General features: G+C 32.1%; 3 protein-coding genes across 3 annotated transcripts in view; 1 reads left to right on the top strand and 2 right to left on the bottom strand.

The window, feature by feature from the left end:
* The first annotated feature begins 307 nt into the window (after positions 1 to 307).
* LOC115875303 lies at positions 308 to 2,592 on the top strand. The gene is made up of 2 exons (XM_030890721.1): positions 308 to 340; positions 1,245 to 2,592. Exon 2 carries the CDS (start codon positions 1,266 to 1,268, stop codon positions 2,307 to 2,309), a length of 1,044 nt encoding a protein of 347 aa, XP_030746581.1. The 5' UTR covers positions 308 to 340; positions 1,245 to 1,265; the 3' UTR covers positions 2,310 to 2,592.
* A 2,502-nt stretch (positions 2,593 to 5,094) lies between these two features.
* Positions 5,095 to 10,910, bottom strand: LOC115875302 (2-oxoisovalerate dehydrogenase subunit beta, mitochondrial). The gene is made up of 8 exons (XM_030890720.1): positions 10,597 to 10,910; positions 10,415 to 10,532; positions 8,692 to 8,854; positions 8,139 to 8,294; positions 7,775 to 7,946; positions 7,029 to 7,174; positions 6,867 to 6,953; positions 5,095 to 5,559 (listed from the first exon to the last, which is right to left on the bottom strand). Exons 1-8 carry the CDS (start codon positions 10,715 to 10,717, stop codon positions 5,419 to 5,421), a joined length of 1,104 nt encoding a protein of 367 aa, XP_030746580.1. The 5' UTR covers positions 10,718 to 10,910; the 3' UTR covers positions 5,095 to 5,418.
* Positions 10,911 to 11,218: 308 nt separating this feature from the next.
* The window catches only part of LOC115875292 (centrosomal protein of 290 kDa), a 63,563-nt gene continuing 59,146 nt past the window's right edge, over positions 11,219 to 15,635 (bottom strand). Inside the window, exons 31-32 of the mRNA XM_030890712.1 lie at positions 14,680 to 14,949; positions 11,219 to 11,425 (exon numbers count right to left, since the gene is read on the bottom strand). Coding sequence (XP_030746572.1) covers positions 11,318 to 11,425; positions 14,680 to 14,949 — 378 coding nt within the window. The 3' untranslated portion in view covers positions 11,219 to 11,317. The remainder of the gene's footprint in view (positions 11,426 to 14,679; positions 14,950 to 15,635) is intronic.

The following is a 15,635-nucleotide window of genomic DNA, read 5'->3' as shown; positions in this document are numbered from 1 at the left end:
AGACTAGTAATTTCATTGAATTAATCCGAATTCTTTTCGTCTTTTTCCAATGTATCTTCTGCTTTCTGCAATATTGGAATTTCGTATGTCGGTATCTACATATCTTTCATTGTAAGAGGTCACTGTAGATGGAGCCTCCGGAGGTTTTGTAGCGTTGCCAGATGTACGCGATTTTCATTGGAATTATTAAATTTTATTATTGTCATCCTTTTCTCTCAAGTGTGAACTGAGAAAAAGGGAAAGTTCAATGATATGAACAATTTTTACTTGGCAACATCGTATTGACAGCGTCTGTTTGGTTGTATTTTTGTTTTATTTTGTTTTGATAGAGTTTAGAGTTGTAAGTTAAGTGTGTCTTTTTAATTAAAATCTTTATTATTTAGGTGAAAACAGTGTTTCTGGTTATATATAAATAAAAGGTAACAGTGGAAATCGCAATCTAGAATTAACATATAAACCACATTAAAATTTAACTAAGTAGGCCATTAGAGATGAGCAGGAAATCGTAAACAACCTGCGACAGAGCCTGCGACCGCTTTTCATAGTAAACTGCGACTTGCGTGGAAACATCTATCTGCGGACTTAGGAATTTTACGCAACCAATATTACTTATGTAGACATGAATTAGGATTGATTGATATATTCACTTCTTTTCGGCCACTTCCTGTTTCATCGGAAATGACTACAACTTTTGATTTTTAAATGGCACCCACGGTATTTTTTTGCTTTATTCGATAGAAAATGACATTCTGAATATAATGACATATCATATTATGTTAACTTTGGACATTTTCGCTTAAAACAAAACTGTATTTTGAATTTCATTCTAGAGTACCATGGCTGCGTTAAAAACACTAATTTTTAATCAAAGGGCTTTGGAAAAATAGGTTTGTTCGTCTAATGTTTTTAGTGTCTTAGCCGCTTAAAATATGCCCAAATCGTATTTTTAATCATATCTCAATTTTTTCGCCATAGATTTTTTTAAACTATTCAAAATATTATTAAGTTTCACAAATTGTTTAAAATGACAAGCTTAAGAAAACGAATTTGTAATAAAAATATTTTTTTAAGTCTTTTCTAAACAATAAACGTCGGCTCCTAATAAATATAATATTATATTTACAATTTCAGATCAAAAAATTTTCTATGTCGTAGGTTTGACTTGGTTGACGTTGCGTTGGTTGTTTCTTTATTGATTTTTTTTTAGTTTAGCATATGCGTAATAATATGTTTCTTTTTACCAGGGATTAAAAATTCAGACGAACATGGAAGAGAAGAAATATGAAGAAAGAAGATACATCATAACTCAGGGTCAGAGAGCCGAAAAGCCATGGCTTTCGAAGGCCTACCAACAGGTTCTTGAAGCTGAAAGGCTGGGAATTTCTAGAAAAGTTCCACAGGCTGAAAGGCCTGGAAATTCAAGTGAAATTTCCCAAACTGCGTGGCAAGGAACTAGCCAATCTGTCAGAGTAAGTTCTCTAGAAGACGTGGACCTCATGACAGATGAAGAGATAAAAGCCGCAAAACTATCGGGCATCTCTAAAGCCAAAATCAAAAAACTGACAAAGCAAGGCTACGATTACATAGAGGCCAAAAAGGCCGTAATAAAGGCCAACTTTGTCAAGGTAGCTGAAAGAGCAAAAGGGGAACCGTCGAGGCATACAAAGGCCATGGCTAATCAGCAAAAATTACCGACCCAAAGCTCAAAAAGGCCGGGGTCAGATGGCCGACCCGAAAGCCAATACCAAGGCAAAAGACCAAAAACCGAAAGCGAAGCTACCGCTCTCGTTAAGATAGCGGCAGTACATGCAAGATTCCCGGAAGTGAATATGGAACTGGAAAAGCTGGAGGCAGTCCAAAAATCCATCTTAGCCGCGTATGAAGCAATTCAAGAAGGAGGGCCACAGGTACGCTTCCAGAAATTCACATATAAACCGGGTTTCCTAGAAATTACTTGTGCAGACTATACAAGTGCGACGTGGCTAAAGGAAATTATTCCAACTCTAAGACCATGGGAGGGAGCATCCCTTAAGGCACTGGAGGGGGAAGAAGCAACTATGTCCCACGTATGTATCGTCTTTATACCAGACGAAGACGGGGAGCGGCTTGAGATCAAGAGAATTCTCAATAGATTAAGGATTAGTAACCGCTGCCTGAAAACACATTTATGGAATGTCATGGAGAGCGAACCTATGGACAAAGGAGTCTTATGGACCTTCTCAGTGGACAAAGATTCAAGAGAAGAGCTTCATAAACTTGGAATGTCACCCTTCTTTGGGTTTGGGAAATTAACTTTCCGACCTATGTAAAGGAGGACAAAACATTGCTGCATAAGCTAGTGGCAATGTAGCAGGGGGTCAGTGTGGGGGTTCAGGAAGAGAAACAACCATCTATAGTACCATCCAACTCAAAAGGACACTTGTCTAGAAGCAGACTGGCTCTATCGAGGAAGGCGAGTCTTCTAAACCAGAACCTTTATGTTGAAGAGAGAAGGAAGTGTCCTGCAGGCAGGGTGCAAAAAATTATGATTTTTTAAAAAACATTCAAAAAATCGATTTTTTTAATTTTAATCAGATTTTTTTTATTTTAATCAATTTTCTATTTAAAGTCTTATCCTAAATGGCTAAATGTTTATAACTCTGTCCGATATTGACAATATTAACATTTCTACGGCGCGTGTCGTTTTTCCATATCCCGGTCACCGATATATTTTTTTCTGTAAACTTTGCCAATGCCCCTATTTCCGCAAAAAAAATCGCCCCTTTAGATCAAACGGACTGTTTTAGGAAATACTCATCACTGTCTTAAGTCGAGAATAAAATTAGTACCATCTACTGTTCAAAGTGCAAAGTACTTATTGCAAAACAAAATGTCGGTAGAAATTTGGAATGAAGTAGAAGATGAATTAGGGAAGACGGAAGTTAGCTTGATCAACATTCAGCTGTTTCAAAAAAGGTATAAAACAGCCTTGACTCTGGTTTATCTTTTGACATTGATTAGGCCTCTGCAATAAAAATATAACCTGACATCAGAAGAAACTAGTTCTGCACTAGAGATTGCGAATGAAATGTATTCAAATACCGGAGTTCTGGCACTTCACAGTCTCAAAATAAATTTCTGTCATTTAGAAGTGTAATGGATTCACACGAAATAACTTCAAAAATCGGTCCAACATTTTAATAGATGAATAGATATTAGGTATATGTGATATATGTTATATCTTTTACAATTATTATTCTTCGATCTATTAAAGTATTTAATCGTTAGGGTATTATAGGGTATATTTAATATACGAATACTTTTTTATAGCTTTATAGGAATAGTTTTTATAATTTTTACAGTTATCTTTCGATTTATCATAAGTTTTTAAACAAATTGCTTATTTTGATTGAAATCCATGATTAAAATTAAAAAAATCCGTTGATTTAAGTCAAGTTGATTTAAATCATTGCACCCGGCCTGCAGATGAGCCTTCGAAAGGAAGAAGAAATAAGATACATTATTAATCGGGGCCATAGAGAAACCAAAGCCGAGAAGTCATGGATCTTGAAGGCCTACAACAAGGTTCTTTAAGCTGAAAGCAGGCAGAGGATATCTAGAGAAATACCACAAGCCGAAAGACCATGAAATTCAAAAGCAATATCCCAAGCTGCAAGGCGAAGAACTACGCTACCAAAACCTTTACAATGAATAGAGAAAGAAAGCTCCTGCAGACGAGCCTTCAGAAAAGAAAATACATTATAAATCAGGGCCATAGAGAAACAAAAGCCAAAAGCCGTGGATCCGGAAGACAAGGTTCTTGACCTACAACAAGGTTCTTGAAGCTCAAAGGCAAAGGAAGCCGAGAAAAATTCTACAGGCCGGAAGGCTATGAAATTCAAAAGAGATTTCCCAAGGTGCAAGGCAAAGAACCCACCTATAACGTGGAATAGAGAAGAAAGAGTCCTGTAGACGAGCCTTCAGAAAAAATACATTATAAATCAGGGCCATAGAGAAACCAAAGCCAAACGCCGTGGATCTCGAAGGCATACAACAAGGTTCCTGAAGCTCAAAGGCAGAGGACGCTAGAGAAATTCCAAAGGCCATGAAATTCAAAAGAGATTGCAAGGCAAAGAATTCATAATTATTTTATTTTATTATTTAATTCATAATTAATTAATTGATAAAGTAATATTAACTTTATAAAACAAATTAATGCTAAAAATATTTATCATTTAACAATTTTGTTTTATAAATAAAGAATTTTGTTTCGTCAAACCACATAGAAAGACATTAACAGAATATGATAATAAATTTCATGTTTTAGTGTAGGAATTTTTTTAATTAAAACCAAGAAAATTATATTTTCTCTGTAGCAGTTGCATATCAGCAGATTTAGAAGAGCATCTAAATAATATAGTTGTTAACTAGCTCCAATCTGTTATTTATGTATTTCAATTCCGTGCCAATTTGCAGTAAAGTAAATATTATACACCGTATGATCGAAAAAAACGGCATTTAAGATGGCTGGGGTATGACAATAGATGATAATTTTGGAGAAGTCAAGCCCTAATTAACCTTTTAACTTATTTTAACGTTTACTAAAAATTAACATATAAATCTTGTCAAAAATTAACGCTAATTATACAAAGATGAAAAAAGATAAGATATTTCAACACACAAATCTAATTCCAAAAAACTGTTTTCTCAAATTTTAAACAACACCATTTAAACATTATTTTTACTCAATACAAAAATAAATTACAATCTAAATTACAAACTTTAATGGCAGTAAACGCCATTAAACAATAAAGAAGAGTATGGGACAAGTAAACGACGTCTAGCGTTTAACCTCGCCAAAATTACCAATTGTCATTCTCCAGCCATCTTTGATGCTGTTTTTTTTCCTCGATCATATGGTATTATATACTTCATGAATTCGGAACTATTATTATACCAATAATACCCAATTTGACACCACCCTTAAGAAATACATGTATATTGTACGTACTGTGGAGTGATTTTTATAACATTTTAATTTTTGAATTAGTACTTATAGAACTGGAATTTTTAATTAATAAATACTACAAGAGGTTTTCATATGAAATAAATTGATCATATTAATAATTCTTTTATTAAAAAATATGGCAAATACAAATTAATTTAAACATGATGGTATGACAATGCTGTAGAGGGTATAAATGACTTAAGTACAAAATAATTTGGTGTTTACTTCTTGTAAAATATGTTGGTTTTCCATAAAAAGTCAATTATACATTTCATCTGAGATGCTAGGCAAATATATTTTAATCTTAATTTATATAAATACATTCACCTGGCATAGAGTGTACTATTAGAGAAAATTTATTCTAAATTCTTACTTTGTAAATAACTTGTAGAGTTTTTTTTCGCACTTATTCATTTACACTCTGTATTATTTTAATAATCCATCAACTTTAGAGCAGTCTCTATGCATCTCCATTTTGTGGGAAGATAAAAAGGTTCAAAAACGTGAGGGAATGGCGTATCAGGTCCTGTCACTCTAGCCACAGGTGCTTCCAAATTTAAGAAACAATGATCCTAAAAGTAAAATATATTGTACCGTATGATCGAAAAAAAAACGGCGTCCAGTTGGCTGGGAAATGACGATCGATGACATTTTCCCATATAAATTTACATATAAAATGACAGCGATCTTCATTTCATAGCCATCTCTGACGCCGTTTTTATTCGATCATGCGGTACTATATTGTATATATGGACTATTCTAGTGAAGTGATTCATGGTTGTCGAGAGACTAAGTAAATGTAGAGACGGCAATGACAACTTTTCTCCGAGACTGATACACTTATTTTATTTATAACCACACCGGCATTTTTTTCGAAAGGAAAGCTAGAATTTTATTTTAATATAAAATGCAGTAAAAATGTCAAAATGTGGTATTCTTTGTTATGAAGTACGATACGCTGGGTGAGTCTCAAATCATCATCATCATCATCATTTTAAGCTTATTCAACTCTTTCCAATTATAGTGTAGCCATTGATGGCTATGCGGGCCCAAATTATCCCTACTAATTTCCTAATTTCCTAGTGTCATGATCCCATCTCAGGTTTGGTCTTCTTAGTCTCTTAATTAGTGTATTAGTTGTCACAAATATATATATTCTTCTACTGTTTCCAGTATTATGTTATTTATTAGGATGTCTTTTCTGTCTACAAATTCGTTATACATTTAGTTCGTTAATTTGTGCTTGTAGTTCTTCAGCACTATTGGCAATTAGGATTGTCATGAGCGAATCTTAGATGGTTAAGATATTCTCCATCTATTTGGAATGTCCTATTATGTCCTTTGTTAGTCCATTTCAGTTGACTGAAGATTTTTTCTAGTGTTGCGGTAAACAGCTTTGGGGATATTGCGGCTCCCTGTCGCACTCCTTTGCCAATTGGGATCTCTGGGGTTGCTTTATATATCATTACTCCTTCTTTGTTTTTTTTGTTTCTTGACCTGTCAATAACCTGCTTCTTTAGGGCTTCTATTATTTCTTAGGATATATCGAGTCCAAATTCTTGTTCGTACTAAATCACCAAAATACAGCAAAACACTTTACTTTTGCACTGAACGCGCGTTTCGTTAACTATATTAGCACATCATCAGTAGATGATTAAAACTCAATAATTATAATAAGAGTTTTAATCATCTGCTGATAATGCAACGCGTGTCTAGTACAAAAGTAAAATGTTTTGGTGTATCGTGGTGATTTAGTGTTTTATTTTATGTGTGTTGATGTTTTATTTTGATGATGTTGTGTATTTTACAATACAGTATGAAATAAAATAGGTTCATTACATTCAGCTAAATGATAATCGGCAAAAAAGAATAATTTTACCTGAATTGTTGCAGCAATTTCAGCTCCAAAACCGGATGTTAGAGGTGCCTCGTGTGCTACTAGCACCCTTCCAGTTTTACATACAGACTGAAACAAGACGATTTTTATCATTTCGGGTGATAATTTATTTCTGTTTTAGGGGTATTTAGACGAATTATTTACCCTGCAAACAGTATCTTGATCCCAAGGCAAAATCGATACCAAATCTATGACCTCGCAAGAGATTTTATATTCTTTTTCTAGTATTTCGGCTGTTTCCGACAAAACGTGCACCTGTGTACCCCAACCTATCATAGTAATATCCTTTCCTGAAAAAGAAAACAATCTCGTTTTGACTTATTGAAGTCTCAAAGTCATGGAATAAAAATACTAAGGAAGAAGCGTAATACTGTTTTTATGTTCATGCATTAGACGCAGAAGCTACGTCAGGGAAATACTAAACATAACATAATTAAAATATGTAAGTTATTATAATTATTTAATAACAAAAATACAGATGCGCTAATGAAGAGTCAACTTTGATCAATTTTTCTGACAGGTAGAGGTAAAGATAGGTAAGTATAAAAATTAAATAAAGGCGAAAGTGCAAGAAAAAAGAATGATAAAAAGTTAATTCTAAATCAATTTCATAGCATTATAATATATAATTACTTGAACGTAAAAGAAACTCAGAAAAGGCCAAACGCTCTTTTACTAATTTACTGACAGCTCAACTCTTTTTGGTATGTAGTGTTTTACTGTTTTGGCTCCCTATTTAGGTATAAAGGCATTTTTAAGTAAAAGAAACAGTAAAAATAGTAAAACAGACAATAAAAACAATAAAAAATCAGAAAAGCCAGTAAAAAGCCGCTGTCTGTCTCAAGTGTACCCATCCCTAGCCAAAATCTAACTGAGTTGATGGTAAATACCTTCCTTGAGAATATCTGCTTTTCCTAATGGCAATTGATAATCCGCAACAGGAACTTCTTCAACAGCCGCTCTGTACAGTGCTTTGGGTTCAAATACCAAGCAAGGATCTGGATCTCTAATACAGCTTAACAGCAAACCTTTGGCTTTGATTGGACCCCTGGGAATTACTACCTAACAGTACAAAAATAGTTTTTATTATTTTAGGTATAGGAACATGATATATCGTTGAAAAGCAAATTTACTTGTTTTTTGTAAAATCTTATATTTTTGTAAAATCCTTATATATTGTAAGTGTCTACATCGCCGTAAATAACCCTATATGTTTAATGGATTCAAATAAATAAATAAATAATGACTGATTACCTTTAAACCTGGTGTGTGAGCAAAATAAGCTTCTGGACTTTGAGAGTGGTAAAGTCCTCCGTGGCCCACAGCTCCACATGGGGCTCTTATTGTTAATTTTCCACAATCGAATTGATCCCCACTTCTGTATCTGTACTTGGCTGCTTCGTTCACTAACTAGAGATGATGTGATCATTATAATAGTGGTTAAGTCAAAATACAGTGTGTTATATATTTGAATTATAGCCAAATACACTTTTATGTTTTTGTATATAGGTATAGGAATGTTAAATATTTCTTATAGTTGTACAGTGTAGAATAAACAACGGTCAGAGCAACATCGTGTTTGTTTGATTCTTCCGGAAATTATTTAAATTAATAATTTACTGGACAGAACACAGTGTTTGCAAAAAGTCTCCATTAAATGACAGGTTTTATTTAAAATGTCGAAAAGCATTTCGTACCTTATTTATTAAAATTTTGAAAGTTGTTGTCTAAGAAGTTTGTTTAGTTTTTCATATAGACATATTCAATTAGTTTTGGTCTTTTTTTACTTTGTATAAAAGTATTTTACTTGATCAAAGGCTGGGAAAATATAATCGGCGAACTGAATTTCGGCGATGGCTGTGGATCCGGCAGCAGCTGCTCCTATACCAAATCCTGCAATTCCCTGTTCGCAGAGTGGAGTGTTAAAGACCCTACTCTTTCCGTACTTCTTTTGCAAATCTAATGTACACCTAAAGAAAAAAAAGATTAGTTTTAAAACAAAACAAACAAAAATTAAGTAACATATTTAAGTTATTTGAAAAATTGTCCCGCTTTACTCTTGAAAAATTTTTATAGTTTTGAAACTCCCCGATACGAAGTGAAATTCTTGAATATTGACTAGAATATTTAGAGTTTAGAATGCAGAATGAGTGGGAGTGGGGATGAAGTTAATCATTGCGACCTTAAAGATATATTGTGTCCCTCTTCTTTGAGTTATAACTCATCATACAGTCTATAACTGATCATACATTAAGATTTTCCTGTTGTAGAGAGGACAGGGTATTTCCCATTCTCCTCTGGCAACAGATATTCTTCCTCTGAGGGTATACAATAACCTTTCACGGTTGGGGTTTGGCCCTCCGTGCCCTTCACAGTCGTGGAGCTTGTCTCCGAATGAGGTAGCCGTGAGGTGGAGGCCGGATGATCTGTCTTCCACCATTTTATTATTTGTATTTATTTAGAGTTTAACAGAATGCAGAAACTTTTGTCAATAATAATAATAATAATATCTGAGAAATATAAAACATACAATTTCCAGATTTTTCCATTATTTCAAGATATTTTTGGACACACTGTATGTAGGGTGTTCCTTAATGACATGCCAATATTTAAGGAGGTGATTTTTTGGATCCACTTTAAGGAAACAATTTCAAATAAATGTATGTATTAAATATTTAACCTTCTAAAAATGTTATAGTAGCTCTGATGTTATTATAGATACTTCATAAATGATTTTTATGTATCAAAAAAAGAATTTGTTGTTATCTCTCAATTTCCATCCAGCCGATACAACAACGATTTCCACACAGTCACCGAATCAAATTTTTAGCGATATGACCCTTGAAGTAATATGACTTTAATTTTTTTGCATAAATTTTCGTCGGATAAAAAAAAAAAATCGAGAGATAAAAATTGTTTAGAAGTGAATGAGAGTTTTTGAAAATAATGTTGTTTTTAAGAGAAGTCAGTGGCGTACCATTTGTTTTTCTTCAAAATATTTTATGTAAAATCCATATAAAGGCCACTGGTTGAAATAAATAAAATTGTTTGAACATAAAAAAGGCATTTTGATACATAGAAAACCTGTATCAAGTTACATAAAAATATTTATAATAACATCGGAGTTATTATGAAGAAGAAATTGGGGAATTTTACCGCCCTGTATCCCAAAAGTTAAGGTGTTTACGTCATACATTCATATATTTTTTTCATAGAATAAGTCCAAGAATCACCCTCTTAAATATTAATACCATAAAATTAAAAATATTTTTTCTCAACTTTCAAACTACACTATTTAAAAAATCATTTTTACTCAATATAAAAATAAGTTACAACCTTTTTAAGGCCATCTGGCAGTAAGGGCCATCAAAATTAAAGAAGAGTATGGGCCAAGTAAATATCGTCTAGGGTTCGACCATGCCAAAATTACCATGAAAGATATTCACTAGTCATTTTCGACGCCGGTTTTTTTTCGATCGTATGGAATTAGCATGTCATCATGGAACACCCTGTATAGTATTTTAACTTACCGAAAAACTCCACCAAACCCAACGTCCTCTCCAAAAACTATAGCTTTCTGATCGGTTTTCAGAGCCGTATCCAAAGCATTGTTGATAGCTTGGAACATGTTCATTTTCGTTCTTTCTCCTTCAAAACAAAACAAATTTACAAAACAGCATATTAAAAGCAATTTTTTAAATAAACACCTTACCATTGATTGCAGGTTTAGGGTCAGGATTATAAACAAAATGACTACATCTTACGATCCTCACATCACTCACAAAAAGGTTTTTTAAAACATTTGGTAGTAAAGAACTTTTACTTAAAGACATTTTGTATCTTGTTTAATACATTTCACTGTTTACTTTTTGAATGAAATGGTGAAATACGAGACACAAATAAAATGAATGCGATAAGTCGTGAATAATTAAACTTAGATGTCTATCGCGTTTTTATTTGAACAAGATGCGTTTTTGTAGCAATAACTCTTTTCTACAATAACATTTCTTTTATTGCTGTAAATATTGATATATCTAATTATGTAGATCTATTATAATTTAGCAACAATTTTGATTTATTATACGATATAATAACAGTGTATATTAGCGTTCAAAATTATGGCACTGGGTACTATATCTCTCTATTCTTATCGCCTTTTGACCTCACTTTAAATATTTTTGAATTATTTTGTAACTATTAAATCCTCATTAAATGTTTCTTTTATCTAGATGAAGTAATAATTATTGCTATTATCATTGCATATATACGACACAGAATATTGTAAGCAAGCATTAGAAATAAAATAACAATATTACAAAAATAATATTTCGTTTATTAAACTTATATAGCTAAATAAATAACTAAATATAAAAATAGTACTATAAATAAAAGTAATGTGTAATGTAACTCGAATATTTAGTTCACTATAATTATTATTGAGTGGTGCTTTCTTCAGATAATTCCTCTATAGGGCTTGGGACATCTACTCGATAATTTCTTTGGAAATTATCGTTAGATTTTTCAGTCTTCAGTTCAGCAATCTATACAAAAAATATATCATAAAAATTACAAAGTCTTGTTAATTATTTTATTTTAGTTTCTTATAATGCTTATTAAATTCCCATTTTTACAATCCAGTGTTCTGAAAATGCTCCGTATTTGTAAAAATACATTTAAAAAAATCGTGGATATACCGGGTGCGTCTCAAAAGTGGCTCACCGTTATAATTTTTTTATTTTTTCAGATAAAACGACGAGATTTTGTATATGTTACTAGTATATGACATAAATTAGGATTGATTGATATACTCAATTGTTTTCGGTCACTTCCGGTTTCACCGGAAATGACTTTTTTTGATTTGATGACAACTTTTGATTTTTAAATGGCACCCTCGGTATTTTTTTACTTTATTCGATAGAAAATGATACTCTGAATTGAATAACATATCATATGTCAACTTTTGTTATTTTCGCATATATGGCTTATTTGAAATTATAACATAAGGCTACTTCTCTTGAACTTACGATCGAAATACTTTTGGAAAATACAAAGTTTTGCCTTCCTAATTTTCATTCTAAAAAGATATAATTGGTATCATTGAATAAATATTTCTTAAAAAGAACGAAAAGTTAGGCATCAAAACTTGTATTATTTCCTAAATTCGTTCATAAGAAGTAGTTTTATCTAGCACAAGATGTATATACGAAGCAAAATACATACGTATACACGCGGTAGTCATAACTGCAATGTGTAAACATAGTTTAAGCGTAATACACAAGCACTGTGTATCCTACGGCACACTGTATATCCCTTACTTTGTGTATACGTAAATGCTATACTGTGGCTATCTTGTGAGGCGGACGTTTAACCTTTGTGCATACGTGTTGAACTACAATGTGTAAAGGTAGTATATTTACATCGGGGGAATTGTGTCACCCTGTGTCTACATCTAATAATGTAAACACACCGTAAATGTGATTTGATGTGCTGTATGGGATGCGGTTCATAACGATAATTTGACTAGAAATACCAAAAGTGTGGTTATGAGCCACTAATGAGCCACCCTTGTTCCATTTGAAAAAAATTAAGACAATTAAAAATACTAAATATTCATCATCATTTCAATATATAAAAAATATTATATAAAAAAGTAAAATACACAAAATATTCATCACTTTTGAGACGCACCCGGTATAAAGTGATTCTAATGATTTTTTACATTAAAATGTTATTTTTTTGTAATGGACTGCTTTATACAGGATGGCGCACCTCATTCGCCTCGGTTGATTATACGAAAACGGAAAGATGTAGAAGCAAAATATTTTATGGGTATATGTGGGAAGGCGATGTGCATAATTTAAAATTATTTTGAAATATACAGGATGTGTCTATAACTAATATCCATGCCAAAGTTATATTTTTTCTTACGGAACACCTGGTATTTTATTTAATTTTTGGGTTCTTGGGCATAAAATAAGGCATTTATTATAAGAATTTAATATGTTTAAATGCCTTGGTTTTTGAAATATTTGAATATGTATACAATAATAAAAAAGTTTATCAATACTTTGTACAGGGTGGGTCAAATTCGACGCTTTTAAATGGAAACAACCTTTTCTATAGGAGATAGACAAAAACTAATATCGGTATCTGGAGCTCAATTTTTGTCAAAAACATGATGGTGAAAACCGCATACCGATATCTGTTACCGTTTCGGAGTTACAAAAATATGCATTTTTAACAAATCGCTGTAACTTTTTTGCTATGAAAAATTTTGTATTTTTATGAAAACATTTCTAAAGCACCTTTTTACGTAGAATTTAATGGTTTAAGTATAATTTTTTTAAAATTAATAATTTAAGAATTATCAACAGAAAATTTGATTTTTTATATGGGACACCCTGTATATTTTAATTTATTGAAAAAATTAAATTTGCCTTTCAAAAAATATAACACACTTGATATTTTGCTCGATTCCTCTTCGAGATATAGAGTATATAAAAAATTCGCCCCTTTAAATAAGTAGGCTTTCAACGGCACCGGTTGTAATGCAAAAAAATTCTAGCTGTGAGCATCAATTAAAACGAAAATAATATTTGCTATGAGAGATGCAGAATTTTATAACAATTTAAAATATATTTAACCAACATCAACACATTTAAACTATATCTATTAACAATAAAAATAAATAGCAAAGGGGGTGAAAGATACCCTCTCATAACTGCTAACTATTTCTAATTCTTGTCTAGATTATACGGAAGAATAAGGCACCTTTATTCTTCCGCAAATACATATATCCGTAGGATTAGATCCATGGGCACTAAGCACAGGCACTAAGTCAGGCGGCCTCGACGACCAACAGCTGAGATCTTGGTTAGCTATTCAATTATTCTTGAAATTGGCTGCAAAAATTGGCTGATAACTTCAGCGTTCAGAGGCGGTGCGTCCGTCGCGTCGGCTTGCTGGAAAAATATGTTTTCGAGTTCCATTAAGGGCATATCATCAATAAGGGGTCCAAAGCCTACTAGTTAACAGTGGCGAAGTTTTAAAAATTCTGTATTTCGAAGGGGATTATAACAAAATATCAAGTGTGCTATATTTTTGGAAAGGTAATTTTAAATTCTTTTCAGTTAATTAAAAATATAGAGGGTGTCCCAAATAAAAAAACAATTTTTCTGTTGATAACTCTTAAATTATTAATTTTAAAAAAACTTATACTTAAACCATTAAATTCTACGTAAAAAGGTGCTTTGGAAATGTTTTCAAAGAAATACAAAATTTTCCATAGCAAAAAAGTTACAGCGACTTGTTAAAAATGCACATTTTTGAAAAACACCCCGTAACTCCAAAATGGTAACAGATATTGATGTGCGGTTTTCACCATCATGTTTTTGATGAAAATTGAGCTCCAGACACCGATATTAGTTTTCGTCTATCTCCTATAGAAAAGGGTGTTTCCATTTAAAAGCGTCGAATTTGACCCACCCTGTACAATACTTTTCAGAATTAATTCTTGTGCTGACTTTCAAGCCAGAGAAATAAATTTTACTAAAAAATTTGAGTGCTTCCTTATACGTATACAGGGGTATCAAAAATTGCTGGTGTATTTAAATTGGTAAATTGGTATTTAACTGGTTCTTTTATAGAAAATCCAATATATCTACTAGTCATCGTAATATAAATCAAAGAACAGCTTCTTTATTTTTCTTGATAAAATAATAAATACTTATTAAACTATTGTAGGTTACTATTGTATTTTTTTAACAATTATTACCACAGATTAACGTGTCATTACCTCTTTCAACAAGAGCTTTTCTTTGGCAGCAGCACCGTGCAACAGAGCTTTTACTTTATCCAACAAATGCGATTTTTTCTCCAGTTCATTTTTAACCTGTTCCAATTGAATTCTGAACTGTTCAGATTGGTCTCGCTGACTCATCATGCCTGTTTTAGCTTCAACTCGCCTCTTACTAATTTGAGTTTGTAAATCCTGGATCTTTTGCAAACTTTCGGCGTGTTGCTCTTTCAATCTGGCATAATCTCGCTTCAGTTTGTCAGCTGATGACTTAAATAAAAAAAAAATAATTGTTCTGAAAAATCTTAAGCTTTCGATATTTCGCAATCCGTTGTCCGACGATATGATAATACGATATTAATTATATTGATAATAAAAAAATAAAAAAAAAAATTGGTTTGGTTTGGTTTGGTTAACCCTGCTTTAACCAATCGAAGTCTTTACATTCAACCAATAAAATTATTATCGTATCATCGCATCGGACAACGGATGTATGAAAATCAAACTTTAGTAAGCCAGTTATTTTTGTCGGTTTTTTACTAATTAAAAAAAAAAAAAAAACATGTGTTTATTTTTTTTTTAATTAAAGTGTTATATACAGGGTGGCTCATTAATGCGAGTGAAGTCTTGCATGATTTTAGAAGATGTATATGTATATCCTAAAATATTTTTATTTTACACAGGATTATCCTAAAAAAGTTATCACAAAGTTGTGAGTCTTTAAATTGCTATCTCCAATTTTATTTACATAAATAGATATAATAGGTACATTTTTTATTTGAAGTTAATATACATTTTGTCACGCTATTTATTTACTGAAGCTTTGGTTAAAATAGTATATCTATAACTTTTTTCACTTTTTTTTTTTTTTTTTTATTATCATTTTTTAGATATGATTATTTTTTAGGGTTCCGTACCCAAAGGAGCAATACGTAACTGGAACGAAGCACACTGAT

Source organism: Sitophilus oryzae, unplaced genomic scaffold (genome assembly GCF_002938485.1).
Source record: "Sitophilus oryzae breed Bouriz unplaced genomic scaffold, Soryzae_2.0 scaffold_1368_pilon_pilon, whole genome shotgun sequence".
NCBI classification, from domain to species: domain Eukaryota; kingdom Metazoa; phylum Arthropoda; class Insecta; order Coleoptera; family Curculionidae; genus Sitophilus; species Sitophilus oryzae.
This window is presented reverse-complemented; position numbering and strand designations above follow the sequence as displayed.